At 43.4% G+C, this 25,554-nt stretch overlaps 1 protein-coding gene across 9 annotated transcripts in view; it reads right to left on the reverse strand.

Annotated features, from left to right (window-relative positions):
* PLEKHM3 (pleckstrin homology domain containing M3) overlaps positions 1–25,554 on the reverse strand; it is a 177,268-nt gene that overhangs the window by 84,177 nt on the left and 67,537 nt on the right. For all 9 annotated transcript variants that reach the window (XM_059702941.1, XM_059702935.1, XM_059702936.1 and 6 more), the window contains one exon: positions 17,718–17,911. In XM_059702941.1, the coding sequence (XP_059558924.1) occupies positions 17,718–17,911 (194 nt within the window). The remainder of the gene's footprint in view (positions 1–17,717; positions 17,912–25,554) is intronic.

Consider the following 25,554-nt stretch of genomic DNA (forward strand, 5'->3'; position numbering starts at 1 on the left):
TAGGTGATTAGAAACCACCACCGCCCCCCCGCCTCACACACACACACACAAATAAAACTCATGGTTCTCACATTTTCTCTCTCTTTTAATGGTACTCTGCAATTTTTTTGTGTCCTCAATGAAAGAAACCACCAATTTATTTAATCTTTATAACTGTCCACTATGTGCCAAGCACTGTGCCAGGCACTAGGAAGATAATTATAAATAAGACAGTCATAGTATTTGAGTTCAAGAAGCATAAAGTCAAGTGAGGAAGAGGTACACACACTGGTAATTACAATATGTGTGGTTATTGAAGAGTTATGCGTTGGGTATTTATTTCTGGAATGGTCTAATGCGGTGGGTCCCAAATCTGGCCATCTCTTAGAATCACTTGGGGAGTCTTTAGAAAACCATAGGGCATAAGCCTGGGTAGAACCCAGAAATCAGTGTTAAAACAAAATATCCCCTGATAATTAGGGCAGCCAAAGTTTACAATCACTGCCCTAATAATCACCCAGCTCACTGGGAAATTCATTATTCAATCTTTCTATTAAGTATGCATTACTTGACAAATCCTAGAGATTAAATCATTTATCCCTTTACCCAGCTTCCCCTAATATTAACATTTTACTCAACCAAGTACATTGATCAAAACTAAAAAATAAACTATTATGTAAAGTATACTTTATTCAGATTTCACCAATGTCCTTTCTCTGTTCAAAGATACAAACCAGAATACAGCATTGCATTTATAGATTTTAAAAACACAGTAGCCCCCCACCCCCATCCATGGTTTCACTTCCTATGGTTTGTTACCCCAAGTCCAAAAATATTAAATGGGACATTCCAGAAATAATTCATAAGTTTTAAATTGGGCCCCATTCTAAGTAGTGTCTTGCTCTGTCACGCCTGGGATGTGAATCGTCCCTCTGTCCAGTGTGTCCATGCTGTATGTACTGACCATCCTTTAGTCATTTAGTAACTGTCTCAGTTGTCAGGTTGACTGTGGCAGTGTCGCAGTGCTTGTGTTCAAGTCACCTTATTTTGTCATTATAACTGTTCGACTTTATTACTGGCCATTGTTTTTGATCTCTTACTATGCCCAATTTGTAAATTAGATGATCGTAGGTATGTATGTATAGGGAAAAACATAATATATAGGATTCTGTACACTTTGTGGTTTCAGTTTCAGGCATCCACTTGGGAGTCTTGGAAGGTATTCCCATGAATGGATAAGGGGGGCGGGGACTACTGTGTGTGTGTATTTATTCATTTGTAAGAAGACTGGAGACCCAAACATATGTGCAAAAAAGGAAACACAGGACAGTCTTTCAGTGGGACTACGAGGAAATCGATGTGCCAAAATCTAATACAGGGATGGCGGGTGTTTGAACACAGCTGAGTGGAAGGCATAATCTTTGTCAAAGGCGACTGCTTATTAACAAAATCCCTTTAATAAGGTAAAATGAAAACAATGTGGCAGCAGAGCTGATAAATGGAGACAGAGTGAACCAAGTGGGTAGGCTGGAAAAATCGTCTCAAAATTAGCTTCTGCTGCTTCCCTTGGTGTGTACAAACCTGGGTCAGCTACAGGAAGAGTTAGAAGAAGGAAGGCAACTGAAATGAACTGCAGCAGGGACAAGTGCAGGGTAGCATATCTATAATGTTTTGCTACTTAAAGTTTCTTCTGCTCCAAAACCAAAACATTCTATAACTGAGAACACAGGATATAAGAATTATTTATACATTTACAAACCAAATCATACTTATTCCCTTAATAAGGTACTATAGTCAGTCAATTATCTAGTCAACACACACTTAGTGAGGGCCGAAAATAAGCCAGGTGTTGTGCTAACAACTGCTGATATGTCAGTGACCACAGTTGATGAGCAATAAAGACAATGTCCAGTTTAAAAAAAATTTTGTTAAAGTACTAGAGGCCCGGTGCACGACATTTGTGCAAGGGGCTCGGCCCTCACAGCCCCAGCTTTGTCCAGGTCACCCAGAAGGTCGTCCAGAAGGACGTCCAGAAGGTCGTTTGGCTGTTGGTCTAATTAGCATACTATGCTTTTATTATTATAGAAGACTAGGGGCCCGGTGCACGAAATTCGTGCGCTGGGTGGGGGGGGGGGGAGTGCCCCTCAGCCCAGCCTGCCCCCTCTCACATACTGGGAGCCCTCAGGCGTTGACCCCCATCACCCTCCAATCGCAGGATCGGCCCCTTGCCCAGGCCTGACGCCTCTGGCCTAGGCGTCCGGCCCGAGCAGCGGGAACCTGCAGTGGCAGCGGGGGGCGCTGCGATCGCACGGGCTCTGCCCCTGCTCCTGCAGGATGCCTCTGACTGGGCCCCGCTTTAGGCCCAGGCAAGGGGCCCCTAACTCCTGGGACTGCAAGCTTCGACCGTGCCCAGCTCCCATCGCTGGCTCCACCCCTACTTCCTGCTATCACTGGCCAGGGCGGAAAAGGCACCTGATTCTCTGATCATGGCTGGGGGGCAGGGCAAAGGTGGCCCCAGGGCCGTCTTTGCCCTGCCCCCCAGCTCTTAGCTCCCCGCTGGGTTTCTGATCACTGTCAGTGGCAGGGGGCTTCTTCCTGCTTTCCCTTTCGCCTCCCTGCATTGTGCCTACATATGCAAATTAACCGCCATCTTGTTGGCAGTTAACTGCCAATCTTAGTTGGCAGTTAATTTGCATATATCCCTGATTAGCCAATGAAAAGGGTATCACCGTACGCCAATTACCATTTTTCTCTTTTATTAGTGTAGATAATTGGCATATACCATTACATTATACAGGGTGGAGCAAAAGTAGGTTTATAGTTGTTCACATGGAAAATAATACAATAATTAATAAATAATAAAAGAATGAACTCTGTTTCACATATTCACAACTGTAACCCTACCTTTGCCCCACCCTGTATTAGTTTTAGGTGTATAATAATGATTTTATATTTATACACATTGTGAAATAATCACCACCAGAAGTCTATTTAACATCTGTCACATATGCAACACAGCATTATTAATGAGCTTTTCATGCTGTACCTTACATCCCTATGACTTACTAATTTTATAACTGGAAGTTTCTACCTTTTGACCCCTTCACCCATCCCACCCCCGCGCCCCCCCCCGCCACCCCCGCCCCACACACACACATTTGGCAACCCCCAATCTGTTCTCTGTATCTATGAGTTTGGTTTCTTTGGTTTTTGTTTTTCGTTTTGTTTTTAGATTCCACATATAAATGAGATTATATGGTATCTGTCTTTCTCAACCTGACTTATTTTATTTAGCATAAACCCCTCAAGGTCCATCCATGTTGTTGCAAATGGCAAGTTTTTATTCTTTTTATGGCTGAATAATATTCCATGTATATATACACCACATTTTCTAGTTGTTTCCATAACTGGCTATTGTAAATAATGCTGCAATGAACATGGGGTGCATATATCTTTTAGTTTTCTTCAGATAAATACCCAGAAGTTAAATTGTTGGATTGTATGGTAGTTTTATTTTTAGTTTTTTAAGGAACCTCCAAACTGTTTTCCCTAGTGGCTGCACCAATTTACATTCCCACCAACAGTATACAAGGGTTCCCTTTATCCACACCCTCACCAATACTTATTTTTTTCCTTTTTTCTTCTTTTTATTGTATTTATATGAGAAGATGTATGTTAGCTGAACCTACTGTGGTAATAATAATGTAAATCAAACCATCAAGCTGCAGGGGTGGGCAAACTTTTTGACTCGAGGGCCACAATGGGTTCTTAAACTGGACCGGAGGGCCGGAACAAAAGCATGGATGGAGTGTTTGTGTGAACTAATATAAATTCAAAGTAAACATCATTACATAAAAGGGTACGGTCTTTTTTTTTTTTTTTTTTAGTTTTATTCATTTCAAACGGGCAGGATCCGGCCCGCGGGCCGTAGTTTGCCCACGGCTGTCTTAAACTTATAGTGATGTATGTCAATTACTTTTCTTTTTTAAAAATTGTTGACAGTATTACAGATGTCTCCCATCCTCCCCCCCTTTACCCACCTCCACCTAGCCCCTAACCGCCCGCCCCCCTCGCCCACCTCAGGTATTTTATTTTTATTTTTAACAATGGCCATTCTGACAGGTGTGAGACAATATCTTATTGTGGTTTTGACTAAATTTCCCTGATGATTAGTGATCTTGAGCATCTTTTCATGTAACTGTTGGCCACGTGTATGCCTTCTTTAGAAAATGTCTATTTAGGTCTTCTGCCTGTTTTTTTAATAAGATTGTTTGTTGTTGTTGTTTGCTATAGGGTTGTATGAGTTCTTTATGTACTTTGGATGTTAACCCCTTATCAGCTATATGATTTGCAGTCATTTTCTCCTATTCAGTAGGTTGCCTTTCGTTGTGTTGACGGTTTGCTGTGCAGAAGCTTTTTAGTTTGATGTGGTGCCACTTATTTATTTTGGCTTTTGTTGCTTTTGGTGTCAGATTCAAAAAAACCATTGCCAAGACCTATGTCAAGAAGCTTATCGCCTAGGTTATCTTCTAGGAGTTTTATGGTTTCACATCTTATGTTCAGGTGTTTGATCCCTTTGAGCTAACTTAGTGTATGATGTAAGATACTGGTCCAGTTTCGTCTTTTGCATGTGGCTGTCCAGTTTTCCCAACACTATTTATTCCAGAGACTGTCCTTTCCCCATTGTTTTTTCTTGGTTCTATGGTCATAATTTAATTTACCATATGTGCATGGGTTTATTTCTGAGCTTTTCCTGACTAGACTAGGTCCTTCTTGCTTCCAACAGTTCTTGCTGCTTCTTCTCACAATAGTTAACCAACTTTGGGCACAGTCATCCCTAGCATTCCTCCTAACACTTCCTTTTATACAGCTCAAGGGAGCTGTGCATCTGTTTGGTGGTTCTATGAATGTAAATGTGTTTCACAAGCGTTTAGTTTCTCTCTCCCTTTAGAAGAGACACGGACCCCCTCCAGCAACACCTTATCTACTGCGTCCTCTATCGCTCCGCGGTGTCTAACACTCCAGAGGTCATCACAGACGTAAAGAATTGGAAAATGCAACATATGCAGACAAGATAAAGAGACTGAGCTTATTGTGTCTGGAAACGATGTTGTGTCCAGATTTAGTGGTGGCCATAAAAAATACAGACTTTTAGTACAGATCATGCCCATCAGCTCTTTTTCTCCCTGGAGGATGGATATTGTAGCATGAAAGCACCCAAGTCAAATGTGAGAATCAATTTTCTGAGAGGTGAGATGGAGAGATATCACAGTGATGCCTTTTACTGAAAGTAAAATGAGGAAGAGATTTTGCAGCTATTTAGAGGGAGGCACACACTCCTCTGCTTAGAGGAGGGTAGGGGCTCGCAGGCAGGGTCAGGTAACTTAGGCTCACGCCTGCTTCAGCCTCCTCCTCTTTCCCATGCCTCGTCTTCAAGGCAGACTGGTTTCCCCAGATACTCTCTGAATATCTCCCTCCCGCAGACACCCACAGGGATGCGCGGGGTAAATAATGCCATGAGCCAAGCCCAGAGAAGCCTCACCACGTCCCATCTGGGGGCGGCCGGGATTTTCCCTGCTGTGGCTTAGAGGCACAAGCCGGGCCTTCTCCGGGGACTCCCAGGGGCCAGTCCCCTTAAACTCTGTGCTGTGGCAGGGGTTGTGGACAACCCTCAGGCCCAGACATGCTCAGGTAGCAGGAAGCTGCCTGGGGCGGATCTGACCAGGAGAGGACATGCAGAGATAAACTTGCAGCCACTTCGGGGACTGCCTGGGGAGCCATTCATGTCCAGGAGGCAATGCTCCCGTCCCCTTAAGAAAGTCAGCTGGGCATTGATTTTTTTTTTCCAAAGGAAACTTTTATTTATTTTATTTTTTTTAATTTTGATTTTTACTATTAATGCAGTCAAGGAAGAATGGATGATGATTTACATTGTTTGTCAGAAAACACAACGTGTGCTCAGATCTCTCATGAATTTAATGCAAACCAAGTCCCGCCTTATGACCTCTGTGACATCACTATGGTGAAAACCTAAACCTGGGACCTAAAACGGCACATACGTGTTTCATGGCAGTAAGAAGATGCTGGGTACGTGACATGTGACAAGCATCATGCTAGGCCCTGGAGATGTGGAGCTTTTCTACTCTCAGGGAATATGCAGACCGGTGGGGCCAGCAGACGGAAGCCAACAGTTCCAGGCCACACCAGGGAGGGCTGCGCTCTGAGTCGCGCCTGCAGGGGCGGGGGCAGACGCCTGCAGATACCTGGTCAGGAAGGGCTTCAGACCACCGACCAGTCTCCACTTGTTCAGAGGCACACAGAGGACAGTTGGTCTAACAAGTGGAGGGACGGGCATTCCAGGTGGAGGTGGGGAAGAGCAGAGAGGCTGCGGGAGCACACTGCTCCCAGGGAACCGCTGTCTGAGATGGAGCTGTACCTGGGTACATTTTGGGGTGGGGGTGGGGGTGGGGGTGGGGGTGGGGGTGGGATAGGGTATGAGCTTAGACCAGCCGTGGGCAAACTACGGCCCGCGGGCCAGACCCAGCCCGTTTGAAATGAATAAAACTAAAAAAAAAAAAAAAAAGACCGTACCCTTTTATGTAATGATGTTTACTTTGAATTTATATTAGTTCACACAAACACTCCATCCATGCTTTTGTTCCGGCCCTCCGGTCCAGTTTAAGAACCCATTGTGGCCCTTGAGTCAAAAAGTTTGCCCACCCCTGGCTTAGACAGACAGGAGGTAGCCAGACACAAGACGCCGTGAATTCCCTAAAACAGGGTGCCGGAGAAGTGCCTCAAGCAGGAGAAAGACATGGTTAGATTTATGCCTCTAAAAGATCACCTACGGCCCTGGCCAGTGCTCAGTGGTTAGAGCGTCAGCCTGCGGACCAAAGGATCCCGGGTTCGATTCCCTGTCGTACCTCGGTTGCAAGTTCCACAGCCCCAATGGGGTCAAGTGTGGGAGTCAACTAATCGATGTGTCTCTCTCACGCTGATATTTCCCTCTCTCTCTCCCCTCTACTCCTCTCTCCCACTCTCTCTAGAAATCAATGGGAAAAATATCCTTGGGTGAGAATTAAAAAAAAAAAATCACCAATGGCAGAACGGGATGCAGGAGGAGTGAAGGGATGGATAATTTTTTTGGTAACCTAGGTGAGAAATGATGGAGGCCTGCAAAGAATTTAAATGGCTGCCAGGGGGCTGAGAGAAACCTCCAGAAAGACAGGTTTCTGTAGCAGCATCCACAGGTCATGATGACTGACAGGAAGCGAAGGCCGGGAAGGCGTGTGGGATTAATCACGGGTTTCCAGCGAGGTCCCCCAGGTAAACGGCAGCTCCATTTACTGGGCACAAGGAAGAGCAGTCGTGTTTGGGGAGAAAGGGAAGCTCATTTCGGGGCAGGGGACTGGACCTGGCTGTGCATGGTGGGAGCTCTGTGTGCCCCAGCCCACAGGTGTTAGGTGAAGCCAGGAGAACGAATGACAGGCCCGGCAGCACACGAGGGCAACAGGAACGCGGGAGCCTGGCAAGGCAGGACTATTTAAGGAGCGGCCGCAGGAAGCAGCCCAGGAATTAGCGCCCTGACAAGAGGAGGAAGAGCAGAAGAGCCAAGGAAGGGGAGGACTTCAGTGAGGAAGAAGAGGGTCAAGGGCAGCAAAGGCCACGGAGAGGTCACATCATAGGAGGAAGACCCTCAGGAGACCGGAAAGTGCTGGATTTGGCAAACGGGAGTCATGCGTGACCTCAGACAGAACGGTTTCGGGGGAGGGAGGGGGAGCCAGGCTGAGGGTGAAGGGCTGAATTATTACTCTTGTAAGAAGCTGACTTTAAAGAAGAGAAATTGGGCCGGAGCTGAGGAAGGCTGTAGGGCTGAGAAAGGATTCTTTCCAACAGATGGGAGAGACTTGGCGTATTTATATGATATTCATATGATAAAATGAAGAAGCTAGCGCAGAAGCTACAGATACAAGAGTTGGGGTAACTGGGAAGGCCTAGAGGAAACGGGTGTGGACCCCCTGGAAGCTCTTCCAAATACCACCCGCCCCCCTGCCCGAGTTTTCTTAATTGAAATGCTTCAAGTTTTTGCTAAAATGTTAAAAGGTAATTACTAATTTATCCTACACTCCCTCCTAACGTCAATGTATTAGGAACCAAAGCTACAGACGCACTGACGCTACCTGACTCAGCAGTCACTTAGGGAGCAGGTTTCTGCGGCAGTGGGCGCTGCCTTTGCTTTCTGATGAGACTGGCGTGTTCGGGTGTTCTGTCCATGAAGTGACCTCGGGTGTTCTGTCCATGAAATGACCTCACTGCACCGCAGGCCTGTTAGTCATCAGGGCTGACAGGCTCTCCAGCAGGCCAGCCCCGAGGACAGCCCTGCTCCTGCCAATGCCAGTTCATCGCTCGGTCCTGACACCAGACAAACTTGAGGGGAGTCGGCTCTGCACTTCACTCGCCCATCACTGGCAGGGGGCATGGGCAGGGCCTCTGACACCGAAGAACCAGGAAGAAAGCTGCTAAAGGACCACGAAACCCAACCCGCACAATCACTCCCAGTGCCAACATGCTCTATTTCATCACCTTTAGGACTGCCTGGCACACCGAGATGGTAACGTAGGCTTCATTATAGATTGCTCTAATGAGAAAGGTGAGAGAAGATGAAAACTGAGGGAAAAGATCATATATGATTCAGAGCCCTTATATTACGCAGTTGGCACTTGAGGTTAAAAATGCAGAGATAATTGCCTATGAAATCAAAGGCAGGAGTCTTTACAAAAGAGGTAGGGGGTTCCTCCTTCCATTTTGTACCAGGACACTGAGTCAAACACATCAAGACTCATTTAACCTGACTAATTTCTGAGGACTTCAGCTCGGCTCCCACAAGCCTGATGCTCACGAGAGAAAAGGAACTAAGTGGGCTCTGAAGCAGGCAGACCGTTTGCAGGATTTTGATGGATTTAATGACATCGCCATTTCCCTGGAGCTCGGCTCTTAGAGTTGCACAGCTGGCATGTAAAGACCCACCGATTACCTGGGGAGCATTATGCCGAGTGAAATAAGTCAGTCAGAGAAGACAAGTACCGTGTGATTTCGTGTATATGTGGGATCTAATGAACAAAATAAACTAACAAAGAGCAGACTGATAGCTGTCAGAGGGGAGGTGGCTGCAGGCTGGGTGAGAAAGGTGAAGGGATTAAGCAAGAAAAAAAGACTCAAGGACACAGACAACAATATGGTGATTGCCAGAGGGAAAGGTGGGATAAACCGTGATGGAAGGGACTTGACTTGGGTTGGTAAACACATAATACAATATACAGATGATGTGTTGTAGCGTGTGCACCTGAAGCACGTATTTTATTAACCAATGTCAAATAAATAAAAACCCAGTGATTAAAATGATGGAAATATCACAACACATGTGATAGGCGATAGGCTTTAAAGGACCTGCCGCCTCTCTCTCCCCCTCTCCACACACACACACACACACACACACACACACACACACACACAGGAAATGAAACACATCAAAGGAAAATCTCTAATTTTGATTCTAAATCATAAGGGCCTACAGGAAGACTATGGGTAGAGGTGCCTAAGGAAAGGAAAATCATTTATTCGTGTATTATTACTGTGTTTTCCAGGAAGAGGTGCTCCAGGGTGGGTAATTTGTGCCGAGAGCGCCTCGGTGTCTTTCCTTTGCAGGGCACAGGCGCCCACACCAAAAGCACACAAACCACTGCGAAGCATCCCCAGCGAGATGCAATTTGGTGTTCTTGCTATGAGCTGTAGGTCTTCCTGAAATAGTTACATTAGGCTGGATGTGGACAGGACTCACATGCCCAGCCATGCTCCCAGCTAATGGAAAAACAATTTGAAATCAAAGGCAGATATTTTGATAGCAACCCATGTGGAAGAAACAAACTTCAATCGTTTTTTTCTAGGTAACTCATTTTGCTAGTCACATTGGCTGAAAAAGTGGCAAGATCACATCGGATATTACATCTTGGCAGATGATTATGGGAAATAAGGGTCTCTTTCGCCCGCTCATTCAGAAATTGTGCTTAAGTTTCTTAGCAACAATCTCCCTGGAGTAGGGATACTTGGGAAGTCATTTTGGTTGTGATTATTCTGGGGTCTGGTGATAACGGTGACAGATTATAGGACAGTTAGTAAAGATCCTAGCTCAAATTCTTACGGTATTTTTTTTAACAGTTCCTGCAATATGTGTTTTTTTGTTGTTGTTGTCTTTTAGAAAACAATTTTAGATAACTTATGTATATTTAATTTAATCTCAGAATAAGATAAAAGCACTTTCTAACTTTCTGGAGGATTTCTCAGTAAGTAAAAGGCTATGTGTATATTATAGTAAAATTAATATATAATTTGTCCGTTCTTTTTTCAAAGTTTGTTTAGCTGTTTAGTTTGAGTGACAATGCCTTTTTTAGAGTCTGTAGGCCCCTTTTAGAGTGTTGATGTTGGTATGTATATAACTTGCTGAGTGAGATCTCTACAGAACATGAAGGGAGAGGAGCTACGAGGAGATCAGAAGGTTGGATGACTTGAAAACTTTAGTTCGAGTCATCCAAGGGAAAGGGAATTCTTGATGCAGGGTGAGAATGACTGCTTTCAAAACTATCAAAACACCATTTTCACTCAGTGATTCATGATGCTTTAGGCAAATAGTAACTGGCATAAAAAGATACAATATACTAAGTGAAGGGATTGGGTTAAAAGTAGCAAGTACAGTATAAAGCTTAGAGGAAAACATCTGGAAGGATATGCACCAAAGTGGTAGAATAATGTGTGGCTTTCTTATTTTAGTTTTCTATAGTGAACAGTATTTTTCTTTTGTAATAAGAAAAAAAAAAGTTTGGCCAAATTAAGTGGGTGGATCTTGGTGATAGTACTTTATTCATTTAATTAATTTATTCAACAAGTATTGATTAGCCCGAACTATATGTCAGGTATGGTCTAGGGCCTTGACCCTAGGCCCTGGGGAGACAGCAGTGAACAAAACAGATAAAAAGCCATGCCCTTTTGTAGCTTACATCTGGAGGGAGGAGAGGGAGACAGACAAAATAAATACCACGCTATGTGGCAGTAAGCAGAAGGAAATAAGCACAAGGAAGTGTGTGACAATTTAAAAAAATTTTACAAATTAAAAAATTTTTTTTTCAGATTAATGTTCCCTTTAAAAAAATTTCAATTACAATTGACATACATTACAGTGGGGCCTTGACTTACGAGTTTAATTCGTTCCGAGACCAAGCTCATTAAGGAGCTCGTTAACTCAAATTACTCTATCAACTCAATGCAAAAAATCAGCCGAGAGACAGCTAGTATCTCAAAATACTTGTTAGTCGGGACACTCGTAAGTCAAGGCCCCACTGTATATTAATTTTAGGTGTACAGCACAGTGATTAAGCATTTATATACCTTACGAAGTGATCACTCCATAAGTCTTGTACCCATTTGACACCATACATAGTTATTACATATTATTGACTGTTTCTATGCTGTACTTTACTCATTGGTTGCGATTTTAAATAGAGTGGCCGAAGATGCTTCATTAGGTGAGCTGAGTAAAGACATGATGGAGGTAAGGAAGCAAGTTATCTGGGCGGGGACAGGGGAGGCGAGGGACAAGTGAGCCAGCTTGGTGTGCTCAACAGGAAGCCTAGTGTGACTGGGACAGAGTCAATGAGAGGCCATGGGGCCGCATAGGACCTTGGCTTTTACTTGGAGCAAGAGGTGAAGCTATTAGATCATTAGGATCAGGGGTGGCATCAGCTAGTAAACTCTAGCTGTGGTCTTAACACATTGCGGACGGACCACGAGAACTCTGGCTTCAAATTACACAGTGTTTTACAAAGTCTCATACTTTAAAAAGATATTAGCTTGTAAGGACCTGTAATAAATAACTTCAAAATGCAATGGGTATTTAATTTTAAAGCGTGCCTATAACATTTATGTAAAATGTTTTTTGTGCTCGTTCAATAGAGACTTATCTGGCCACTGGGTAAAACTAGCAATAAAACTACTGATCTGCAATTTAAGAGCAGACTGAAGGGAGAGACCAGTACTGCAATAATTCAGGGGCAAGACTGGCTTGGACCCGGGTGGTAGCAGTGGAGGTGGTGACGAGTGGATATACTTTGAAAGGGAAACTGACAGGATTTGCTGATGGGCTGGGTGTAGAATGTGAAAGGAGTTCAGCCTGCACACCTGGATGGATGGAGGTGCCAGTATGCCCGAGGGGAGAGCCTGCAAGAGGAACAGTTAGCATCAGGAGTTGGAGCAGGGATATCGGGAGCTCAGGTTTGGACACCTTGATAGGAGGCCAAAGGACACATTAACCTTTGAACACAGCCTCCCTCCAGTGAACTCTAGAGAAAGACAGCTCTCCCTGGGGGAACAAGGGAAGGAGGGGAAAGGGGGTCTTGGTAAATCAGGTGACACTTATGGGGATTCCTCTAAGAACTTAGCAAGCCGCTAAATTTTGCTTGAAGGACGCATTGAGATTCTGACAACCCCCGTGCACACTCCTTTTTTTTTTCCTGGTACTCACCAGGATACGTAATGTTAATAACAATGGCAATCTTTGTGATAGATATTTCTCATCATTCGGTAAAGCTGATATGTCACTGAGAACTAATGCTGGATATAAGTATAACTTCAAACAAAATGTGAAATCAAAAACAGAAGAGGTGGTTTAGGCCGTAGAAGAATCACTTTTCATACTCTCTTAAGACTCCCAATTAAGCTGTTAAATTGTTTCCGAATGGTCTAAGGACTAAACTTGACAAACAAGTAGGACTAATGTACTAGTATTCCCCAAACTGACCCGGTTCTGCTCTAAGCAACTGAGAGAATAGGCTTAATATTGACTATTGGCTTCAACAAGTGTCGGAGAGAAACCAGTTTTAAATTATATGATAATATAAATTTGACTTTGGAGTCAGCGGGCTCCCCAGGTCCCCAAATCATGTTTTGACAGAGACTGGGAAACACACAGCATCCACATTCATTTCTAGGATGTCCTTCCCTGGACTGGATGATTTCACTTCACTCAGAAGAGAAAATATGACTTAAATCAGGATTTCTGAAAAGCTGCTCCAAACAGCTGGTATCGGTCTGGTGATGTTTTTAGTCCAAGATAAAATGAGAAGAAGAAAAAAGAAGACTAGAATAAAGTTAAATCTATTTGATTTTATAAAGCTGTCTTTTTTTTTTTTTTAGTGTTACTATGCTCTTTTATGAAATGATAGTAAGAAACGGGTGACAATGTTTGTTCGTTTTGGCTACAGACGTTTATATATGACAACCCTATAGATATCTCCACATTTTTGCTTTAAATGTACAGGTCTGTGAAACGCAAAGGTCTGGTCAACACCCACTAGAGAGACCGTGCTGAGCCATGGTCATGCCGACCCTGCAGGACTGGCTGAGCTTGGCAGTGAGCGCAGGGGTGCCATCAGCCAGCCCACCTCCCCACCCACGGGACAGTACTCCCTGCCCCTCTCTGCCTCCCTCACACTCTCTCAGAGGACCTCAATCAAGGCTTCAGGAGAATTAAAAGCAGTTCCACTTCACAGTCTAGAGACCTCTGGATATCACCCTCACCGATGGCAAGCACGCCAGGGAAAGAAAGTAGCAGCGACATGAGCCTCAGAAAACCTGGTTCTGAGCATGGACCCTCCTGCTCACCAGCCCCGTCACCTCAGGCAAGTCATGTAGCATCTCCGAGTCACAGTCCTTTCTCTTCTGTCTAAATACCACCTGTCCTACCCATTCAAGGGGGCTATTGTAAAGAACAAATAACATACTTATGGGGAAGTTCTTAATTGGTGAAATCATGATTACGTACGGGCCCAGGTACCAACAGCAATAACTGAAGTGGGCTGGGACAGGAAAGCCATGGCGGCCATTATCTCACAGCACATGGCACTGAGTTTGGGGAGACAGCAGGGGCACAGAGACCACAGCAGAGTGGAGGGGCCAGGACCTCAAGCTGAGGGCAGCTCGCCAGACACAAGGGAGGCCTTGCAATCAGAGCTTCCGATTTCCTCAGAGAAACCAGATGGCCAGCTTCCCTTTGTAAGTTCATGAAAACTCCTGGTTATTGACATGTCAGCAACTGTTTTAACAACTTTTTAAAAAATATGTTTATTGGTTTCAGAGAGGAAGGGAGAGAGAGAGATTGGAACATCAGTGATGAGAGAGAATCACTGATTGGCTGCCTCCTGCACGCTCCACACTGGGATCGAGCCTGCAACCCAGGCATGTGCCCTGACCAGGGATCAAACTATGGCCTCCTGGTTCATAAGTTGACGCTCAACCACTGAGCCACGCCGGCTGAGCTACTTCAACAATAGGGGGCATCCCTGAAAAGCCATGTCTGAGGGCCAAACTTGGCCCTGAGGTGCCCTTTGTGACTTGATGTGCACATTTATCCCACTGCTCCTGTGTTCAGTGGGACACTCAGGGCTGGGCCTTCCCAAAGACTCCCCCGATGGCTGCTGCTCCGAATGTGCCCTGACAGTGCTTCCACTTTCCACAGTGCTTCATGCACCTTCACGTGTGGACACTGTAAATAACTCTTCTCATGAAAAGTGAACTAGGCCTTGAACCCGTCCAGCAGGGTCGCCATCTGGGAGGCCTCAGAAACGGAACTGTCAGCACTGTAAACATTCTAGACTTCATGGAAGACACTGACTTTTTCTAACTAATTACCTCTGCCAGTCAAGATTTGCAGTACGAGTTCAAGAACAAGGCATTCATTTAACAACAATAACAAAAACAGTGAGGATGAAAACTGGCCGGCCATCGTAATGAAAGGCCTGAAAGCAAACTGTGACTTCCCTAATAAGGCGACGACCAAAGTTGGCTCCCTGGCGGGCGAGCGCCAATACAATTAATCAGTCTGTTTTCAGTTTTCTCACGACAGCAATATTAACAGTTTGCTTTATTCTGTTTATATGGTGCTGACAAGTCTTCAGCATGTTGGGCCTACTTGCTGGAGATTAATGGCTACTCCTCTACTGAGGTAAAAACCAGGCAAGGAGAGAATGCCTTTTACGACCAGATAAGAGCTGGATTTTTCTTTGCTCTTTTAATTTCTATCAAGGATGTGTAAGATCAGAAGGGCCCAGAGGTTCTCCTCACTGTTTAAACTCTTCCACTCTTGTTGTATCCCCAGGTGACACAAAAGGAACCTTGGATATTGCTTTCCGGGAAGCTTCTCATCTCTAAAGGAACTGCCAGCTAATTATTCGAAAAAGTCAGATTCCATATAAAAGTGAACGATAGGTAAGAGATGACCTCTGGCAATAGGATATTAGCATATTAGGTGGGCAATGATTCTCCTTTGTATCTGTGGCTATTTTTGTAGACACTGAAGTAGGCAGAATTGATATTAAGTATGGCCCAGCCCAGAAAATCTTAGACATCTTTCACTAGTCAGTAAACATGATTTGAAGTCATTCAAGAAGACCAATCCCCATACTTCTTCCCCCGCCAAAGGCTGTAAAAGAATGCTTGTTACTGGTATATATTTTACTCTGTGCCAGGTTGGAAAGACATGGTAACCTCAAGCCTATAAGTACAGAGAAACTACAATAACAAAATTAATTATTTGTGTGAGAAGCGCAAGATATTAGAGAATATCTTATAGAGCAATATAATGAACCAGATTTGGGCAGATCCTGAATTCCATACTTGTTATTTAATAATCTATCTTGTGCGACGGTTCGACTGGGAAGAAACAGATAGATTAGACAGAAGGATACTGCAGTATCCTGAGACTAAAGCAGGTGCTGTACTGGAAGTGAGGAGGAGAGGATAGATTTGAGACTTATCCCAGAAACAGAACCAACTAAATACATCTTTTTGACTGATTAGATTTGTTATTCAACAACTATTTTTAAGGGGTCTGGATGGGTTAGACGCTGTGCTAAGTAACATACAGGGGAGTAAGGAAGAGAAGAATATGGAGATGACTCCTTCCTCAAAATTAGGCTACTGGCCGCTGTTCAGTGGTCTGAAGTGGCACCATAATACCCATTGATCCTCCCTCTTTCCTTCCACCTATCCATCCGATACTTAGTAAGCACCTATCTTGTGCCAGGCATGCACTACCTAATGGTCATGAACAAGTCCAGAGAAGAAAAATCAAGGGAAAGAAAAAAGTTACTGTATTCATTCTCACAGGCTTGGTTGGGAGTGCCTTCTCTCTAGAACCTCCATTCCTTTCCTGGTGGCCTGGCCATGGGCGCAGTACAGGGTGGTAAACCACCAGACAGTGGGAACAGCATAGGTATTCTTAGTCATCCATATGGAGGGAGGATCTCCTATTTAATTTCTAAATGTGTGCCCTGATTTGGCATATTTAACCAAAGTAAAACTATATCAGAAAGGTATCTAACATAATTCCCATGTACAGATTTTAATATTACCTAAATATATAGGCTCAAGAAAAATAAGCTTTGAGGAAAGCCAAAAGGTACTGAAAATACTTTGAATGTTAAAATTCTTGTATATAGCTTAGTTGGTAAATTGGTTGGCGACATATAATTCTACTGCCTTTCAGGAAAAGCCCTGATGTTTTAGAATTAAGATGTGCCTGGACTTTATAAGAACAAATCCTGACCATTTTCTAGTGCTTTCTAAAAAACAACTAGGTAGTAGAATGACTACCACTGCGAGGTATTTTGCTTTATGGCAGCTGCCTTTTCATTATTATTTTATGAGCGCTTGTCTACATATTATATATTCTTCACTATCTACATTTAGTTCTTTTAAAAATGTCTTCTTCAGATGCCTGGGGTTATGTCAGTGTCTTTGGATTCTAATTGGATCTCAAATAGCAAACTATATCACTTTTAATACTTTCCAAAGGTACTTATGCACATAGGCGTACCTCCAAAACCCATGACTAATATATGCTTTGGTCATTTCTATTAAAACAAAAAAAATTAAAAGGTATTTTTAGGGACTTATGAACACCATCAACAATTATGTCAAGTATAAGCTAGTCTGTATAAGCCAAGAGTGAAAATTTAAATGCCAATAAAATCTAACTGTAAAAGAAGGAATTTGGTGAGAGCAGGCACATTTTCACTCCGATTTGATTTAGAGATCTGAGCCCGGTATGGACTTGTGAGTTCTCTGAACTCAGAGACAACAAGCTGGAGGAAGCCTGCACCAACGGGAGCATGAAAAGGCCGACTCTGGGCCTGTGCATTTCCGTCCTGGCCCTACCGCCTGCATCACTGAGCAAGTTTCTCTCTCTGTGGAAAATAAGATTTGCATAACCACCTACTTATATCCCACTAAAAAATGTTTTTAAGTTATGAAATATTTCAAACATGCTTATTTTTACTGATGATAAATAGGAACTGAAAGTGGGAAAAGTGGGAAACACCACAGAAGGGATCCATGAAGAGATACTGCCACCATCATTCTCTCAAGTTAACCTACAGGTAAGAGACGGCTTCACCGTCTTGGGAACTCGGGCCTTGGGTTAAACGCCTGCAGTTATGCTGAGATATCATTTCCATTTTGCTTGGCTCAGTCGGATAGAGGACCTCAGAGGAAAATGTCCAAGATGAGCCCAGAGGCAGAACCACAGAATTCCAGCCGGTCTGTGCTGGAAAGGCCCTTAGAGATCATGTCACCACCCTCCCAGGGCAGGAAAGAAAAACAAACTGGAGCCATCTGACATTTATGACTCTTACCTGCGGCGCAGATCCTCGGCCACGGCTGCCCGGCAGCTGAACAAATAGGCTCGCAGCGACTTGAGCCGCTGCCGCAGCCGCACCACGGTGGCCAGCGGCTCGGCGTGCAGGTACAGCATGGGGTTCTCCTGCTGGATGTCGATCAGGGGCTCCTCATACACGTACTCCAGAAACTCTCTGGCCTGCTTAGACACCTACAAAAGCAACGCCCCATCAGTTCTGCTGACTCGTCCGGCTTTCCACGCCGCCTCAAACTACGAACCACAGCTTAAATATCCCAGCCAAGTGAAAAGCCCAAACTAAATATGAAGTTCGTCTTCCTTCTCTCTTCCAGAAACTTAACTGGTAAAAGTATCCTTGGCATTGAAAGGAATGCATTAATTCTATATCCTGATTACCTGGATCTACACACGTGATATAATGACACAGAACTACACAGACCCAGTATACACCAAGGTCAGTTTTCTGGGTGTTTTTTAAATATACTTTAATTATTTAAGAGGTAACCAATGGGGAAAACTAGGTGAAAGGGATACAGGACCAATGTGTACTATCTATGCACTAACTATCTGTGACTCTATAATTATTTCCAGAAAAAGGTAAAAAAAAAAAGGGGGGGGGAGAGGGAGGGGAGATTAATACTCCCTGATTTTAAAAATACATATATGTATATGCGTATGTATGTATGTGTATCCTATACCACTTTTTAAAAAATTAAATATTTATTGTTCAGATTATTACAGTTGTTCCTCTTTTTTCCCCCATAGCTCCCCTCCACCCGGTTCCCACCCCACCCTTTGCCCTTACCGCCCCCCCCCCCACTGTCCTCATCCATAGGTGTACGATTTTTGTTCAGTCTCTTCCCACACCCCCTACACCCCTTCTCCCCTCCCCAGAATAGTCAGTCCACTTCTATACCACTTTTTTAAAAAAGAAGTAAATGCACATATTACAAAAGTCAAAGAAATAACGTTTTGAAAAATAAATATGTGCAGAATAATTTCAATGCATAGAAAACCGACTCAAACACACACTTTTATATATATGTGTGTGTGTGTGTATTACAGAGAGGAAGTATAGGAGAGAGAAACATCGATCAGCTGCCTCCTGCACGCCCCCTACTGGGGACTGAGCCCGCAACCAAGGTACCTGGGACCCTTTAGTCTGTGGGCCAATGCTCTATCCACTGAGCCAAACCAGTTAGGGCTCAAATACACACTTTAGTGAACATAAAGGAGTTTTTCTTATTAGAACAACTTTGAACTTGGGCTGCCTCTAGCATATTCATCCAACTCTGTATCTACCTCTGGTAGTAAACAACGAAAGTTGACTATAAAATATCACTGTCATCAGTAGAAATAAGTAGTAGAAACATAATGCATCCGAGAGAGGGGGTTGCTTAAATAATGCATGACACATGGGTAATCTGGGGGGCCTGTACATTCTAGTTCACAGAGACATGGACTCACTACTGATACATAGAATTGGCTTAGTTCTATTTATGAAAGGTAAAACCTCTTCAAGTTTCCTCCAAAACCTCTCTAGTACTGGGAGTAAGGCAGGAATTCACCATAAAAACAAAACAAACAACTTTGCTTATGAAAAAGAAAATGGAAACCCACTATGTTTCACACTCTAGGTTAGAAGCTTAATAATGCAGTTAAATAGGATACAGTCCCTACCTTCAAAGGACTCACTGTTTAGTACAATAGACAAATACTTAAAACAAAATATACATGTAACACATAGCCTGCCATCTACCACAAAAGCACTATGGGTGAGATCCACAGGTAACTGAAAGGAGGGATAAATCAACTGTGCTGTGGGGGAAGGGGCGGGGAGGTTAGGAGCCAGGCAGGCCTGGCGAAACAGGTGACACTGGCTCGAGATCTAGAAACAGAAATTCACTTGGTGGGCAAGGATGGGGCAGAGGAGAGTACAACAAGCAGACACAGCCATGAAAAGCCATCAATATGCACATGTGATAACTAAATGTGTGGCTACTGCATGTTGATTAAAAACAGATGTTTATGAAATTCAATATTATCATTTTCTTTTATTGTAAAGCTCATATAAAAGTTCATGCTCCTTACAGAGATGCAAAATATGAGTCAATTTTTTTTTCTATTAAAAGTATCATTTTTTCCCTTAAAAGCAATTATTTTGGAGGTACCTGCTGTGCTGTGTAATCCTCTGGGGTCCTGCAGAGTTAAAATTAATGAAGTTTACAGTCTCTGTAACTCCAGCTCCAAAGACGCACCTAGCATCTGCCAAAACCTGTGACTGTTTTACCAGACTGGAAAGAACAGTTGGCAGGGCTAAACAATGCCTCGCTCTGAGGCACGTCGCAGGGACATGCCAGACACCGTGGTGAGCGCGAGGCACGTGGTGGAGAATGAGCCAGGTGGGGCCCTGCCTCCCGTAGCTCACAGCTCAGTGGGGAAAGACAGAATTGGGTTCAAACAGATTTTATTGATCATAGTTCAATATTTGCGATATTTAAATATCTTAAACGAGGGAAAAACAAATGGTGTCCTGGAAAATGAAGTACAACCCACTTGAAACTGTTGCTGAAAAATGATGTATTGTACAATTCAATTAGTCTTTCTGGCCCTATTGAGCGGTGTTTATACTGAGCCAGGGCCCTGCTGAATTAGGTTAACAATGCTACCTTTTAGTAGGTGAAGAGAAGGACAAAGGGCACTGGCCAGTCTCCCAGGCCTTAAAAGGCTTCTCTCTTCAGGTGGCACTTAAGCCCGAAAGGAAAAAAAAAAAAGTCTTTTACAGAGACAGTAAAAGCAGTAAGACAAATGGGACAGCAGCTACTGACGTCAGCATTCATAAACCGAAATTACTAAAAACAAAAACAGAGCTAGTTTCAATCACGTCCGAGGCGCTGCTTCACGGGTTATTAACGAGTGTTAGGAATACAGAGCGTGTTGCGGCCGCGGCTGCCGAGTGTGTGAACGGATCCCTGCAGGCTGAGCCGTGTTTGGCAGCCGGGCTGAGCACATGCTTGCTTTTGAGAATCCATCATTTACACTGGGGAGGAAATTTCTGAGAGGACTCCAAATTCAGCAGGAAATGCCGTTTTTGCAAAATAGAGCACTTTCCCCCCTAAGTTCTAAATGGGCCTGCATGCTGGTATGAGGGTTCCACTTTCAAACTCCACTGTAATTTAAAAGCTTTTTTAAAAAAGAAAATGTTTAAAAATATAGAGTTACTTAGGGAAGGAAGCCAATGACATTCTTAGGTGATAAAGTTTATGTGACGGAGTTTCTTTCTTGTTAATATAAATACTGCATGAGTTATATGTGAATGCCGAATATATTTCACCTAAAAGCTACTGTCCTACTTCTTGCCAACCAAATTTGTGAAAAGTCAGAGTGAAAACTCAGCTCGCAAGTGCAGATGGATGAACCCGATACTCCTTCTTTTTAAAAAAATGAATGGTTTTACTTGGCATTCTTTCCATGACCCCATTCCATTCACATTAGAAACAATTTTTCAGGGTCAACAGTTCATTGACCTATTAGTATTTCACCAAATAATACTTAGTGTTTATTACTAACATAAATGAAATTTTTTCATAGCTCTTTTACCTTAGAACAAAATAGTTTAAGCCAGGGGTGGGAAACCTTTTCCTGCCAAGGATCATTTGAATATTTATAACATCATTCGCTTAATATAATTCACTTAATATAAACTTATGTTGCTATGAAAAAAGCTCCTAGATTTATTGAATCTTAAATAAAAATTCAATAAGCGGTTGCCTTGGCAGGGCCAGACCAAATGATTTCATAAGCTTTAGCAGGCCGCGGGCCCGACGTTCCCCACCCCTGGTTTAAGCTGTAAGAACTCAAACCTGGGACTGTGCTGCAATCTGTGAGGGGGTTCAAATAAGTTGAATCACATATCAACTTATTTAGAGGTAATAAAGTGGGAAAGGACAGCACAGTGACGACAGATGTGACAGCTGACATTCTGGTCCTAAGGGAAGAAAGTCACCTGCAAGAAGATAGAAGGTAAAAGTATAGCACAGAACCCTGACTGAGGGCAATATCCATCAAACTCACAAATGTACATGCCTATACCTAGGAAGTTATCTGCAGGGAGTCTCACTCATAAGTGAAAGAACTTATATTCAAAAGGTTGCATAGCCCTAACGGGTTTGGCTCAGTGGATAGAGCATCAGCCTGCGGACTCAAGGGTCCCAGGTTTGATTCCGGTCAAGGCCATGTACCTTGGTTGTGGGTACATCCCCAGTAGGGGGTGTGCAGGAGGCAGCTGATCAATGTTTCTCTCTCATTGATGTTTCTAACTCTCTATCCCTCTTCCTTCCTCTCTGTAAAAAATCAATAAAATATTTGAAAAAAAAAGAGGATGCAGAAAGCTATTCATTGAATCACTATCTGTAACAGCAAAAGATGGGAAAAACCTAATGTCCATTAAAAAAAGTCAGGCTGGATAAATTGATGTGTGTAAAATTCATGATGGAATATGGAGTGGCTATAAAAAAAAAAAAATCCCACTGAAGAGTTTTATGATCTAAATCAGCGGTTCTCAACCTGTGGATCGCGACCACTTTGGCGGTCGAACGACCCTTTCACAGGGGTCGCCTGAGACCATCAGAAAACACATATATAATTACATATTGTTTTTGTGATTAATCACTATGCTTTAATTATGTTCAATGTGTAACAATGAAAATACATCCTGCATATCAGATATTTATATTACGATTCATAACAGTAGCAAAATTACAGTTATGAAGTAGCAACGAAAATAATTTTATGGTTGGGGGTCACCACAACATGAGGAACTGTATTAAAGGGTTGTGGCATTAGGAAGGTTGAGAACCACTGATCTAAATGGAGAGCTCTCCCAAGAGCAGCTTGTGTATTATACTGCCTACTGCCATTTCTGTGTAAACACAGGTATGAGAAATGACCTTTGGAAGGATTCATAAGAAAGGAGTAATTTCCTTGCTGGAGGGAGATTACACACACTTTCCTCTGTACTTTCTGAATCTTGAAATTTGTGAAAGTATATTCAAAAAAAGAATAAAGGTATAGCAGCAAACGGCAATTTCTTTATGGAAAAACAGCCTCCCACCCCACATTAAAGCACGTGGGAGTTTTCTATCGCAGGACAGAACAATCATAATTCTAATTCCGAGGCATTAAAAAGAATAAGTTTTGCCCTGGCCGGTTTGGCTCAGTGGATGGAGCATCGGCCTGCGGACTGAAGGGTCCCAGGTTTGATTCCGGTCAAGGGCATGTACCTTGGTTGCGGGCACATCCCCAGTAGGGGGTGTGCAGGAGGCAGCTGATCGACGTTTCTCTCTCATCGATGTTTCTAACTCTCTATCCCCTCTCCCTTCCTCTCTGTAAAAAATCAATAAAATATATTTTTTTAAAAATGTTTTAATTCATATTTTGTTAAAGTATATAGAGCTAAGTGACAATTTACAAAATAATAAAAATAATATAGTCACATTACTGAAAATTAGGAGAATAAAAAAAAGTTATCGCCTATAATTTTCCCACAAATAACCACTCACTGCTTTGGTATAAGGTTTTCTTCCCATCTCTGAAACATGATGATGAAAGCCTTCCTTATTGAAATCAATCCCAATCATAACACTTCTTGGTCCTGTTCAAACAGGCACTGTGGGCTAATGGAGGAGGAATCAGGAGATCTTAAGTTTAATTACAATTTGTTCTCAAAATCTCCTAATGACTCCAAACAAGTGGTTTTCCCCATCAGCGAACTACTCTCCAGCTCTGCAAGGGCAATAGAGCCTGCGCTGAATGCCTCTCAAAGTAACAGAGATAGGAAATGGTTTACGTAACATGGAAAACCCCTAGTGAAATGGAATGTGACTGTTCTGGCTAGGATACAAAAATATTTTTAAAAAAGTACAACAGAGGGGAACTGTTAGGAAGAGTTGAGGCTAAATCTGAGTTCCTTACCGCCTCTTTGTCATGCTGGTATTTTTGAATGGGGGGTGGTGGTGGAGGGAAGTTATAGTCAAAAGAGAATTTCATTAGAAAATTTGAGGATAGGGCTTAGCTGCAGGGTAATCCTGGAGCTCAACTCAATTTGCAGGATGTACACCAGAAAACAGATGAAATCCTGCTTTAAAAATAATTAGGATTATTATTTCTCCAGAGGGCAGACAAGGAAACGCTTAAGATGACAGACTTCATCCTGCTCTGCAAAACCCTTTTTTCACTGGCTTAAACGGCCAGTCAAGCCAGTCACGTACTAGCTATTAGAGAGAGCAGGCAGATCTCACAGAAAGATGTCTGGTTTGGGGGACTGATAGGTCTGAATTGATCCTCTCAATTAGGAATATTAAATTAAATCTGCATCTGAGCAAAGATAGACACTGCACTAAATGGAATATAGTTACTAATGCCTGTGAGAGATGATCCAGATAAAATCGACCAGCTCTATTCTTGCTTTAAAATCTCCTGTTGCTCACTGACACCCCAAGAAGGAATGGTCTGACAGAGAAGATCCTCCTCATGTGCCACATGGAAGAAGGGAGGGTGCTCGACATCTTCAATCAGTTACCTGTCCTCTCAAAATCAAACCGTCATTTGAATGACCACCATGGCAAATGCCTGCTGCGTAGAGAGACTGCAGGTGTCAGCGATGGCTAAATGGTTTTGGTAGCCTTCGCAGCTCACAGCAAACAACCCTGGATTTCCTCCTCCTCTCATATCTTCATAAACGATGCCTGAATTGCTCATTTTCCTCATTCAGTGGCACCTTTTCTGCTTTAGCTCAGCTGACTGGCATATATTCCGCTGGCAGGTGCCACAGCCTAAGCCCTCAATGATCACGGGGCTAGCACTGCCTCACTCGCTTACACATCTCTCTTGGCTGTCACATCCCTGCTCCAAGCAGATTAATCTAAACTGTCTAAACCAAATTCAACCAGTGTTCTTTCCTTCTAAGTTAAGTTTTTATCTAATACACACATGGCAAATATATTTATAGCCTATATGCAGAGTGTCAAGTACAAGATGCAGAGGAGAGAATGATAACTGTCTGGGAGAGGGGAAGGAAAGAATCAGGAGAGGAAATGAGGTTTAAGCTGGGTTTAGGATTTGCTGTGCTGAGTGAGGGCAAGAGGTGTGAAATGGCAGGACTGGGGATAGGGAGGCGTGTGATCTTACTGAAGAGACTCATGGAGGCAGGGAGGTGGTGGGCGAAGGGGCTAGAAAGGCAGGGACTAGAGGTCACAAAGGTCTCTATGTCAAGCTAAGAGATTTGTATTTACCTTACATACAATCACGTAAAAGCTGCCATTAACTGGGCACTTATGTGCACCAGGCATTGCACTAGGTGCTTTCTGTGAATCATTTAGTATTTAAGCAAAGAACAACCTTATGACATAGGTACTATTATTATTATCTCCACTCTGAATGTGAAGAAACTGAGGCTGAGGAGAGTACAAAATTGACCCAAGGTGAGATTAGGACCTTTTTTTGCAATATTGCTGGGGCAAGACTTGAAAGCAGAAAGCACAGCTAGGAAGTTACTGAATTCCATCACATGAATGACGCTGAGGGTTTAAGTTAGTGTGGTCGAATGGTGGGTGCAGTGGAGAGCATGATCTCAAGAGCTACAATTCTGCACGTGATTTCTGTTAACTGATTAGGCAGGGCAAGGGTGGCAGAGGGGAGTCCAGTAGGTCTCCCAGCACTGGCAGTGGTGACTGGTGGAGCCGTGTGTACTTGGGGGGACATCGGGGAGGGTGATAAAGCCCACTTGGGGTGTACTGAGACTGAGGTGCCCACAGGACAGGCTAGTCAGACCAGGT

Source organism: Myotis daubentonii, chromosome 7 (genome assembly GCF_963259705.1).
Source record: "Myotis daubentonii chromosome 7, mMyoDau2.1, whole genome shotgun sequence".
NCBI lineage: Eukaryota > Metazoa > Chordata > Mammalia > Chiroptera > Vespertilionidae > Myotis > Myotis daubentonii.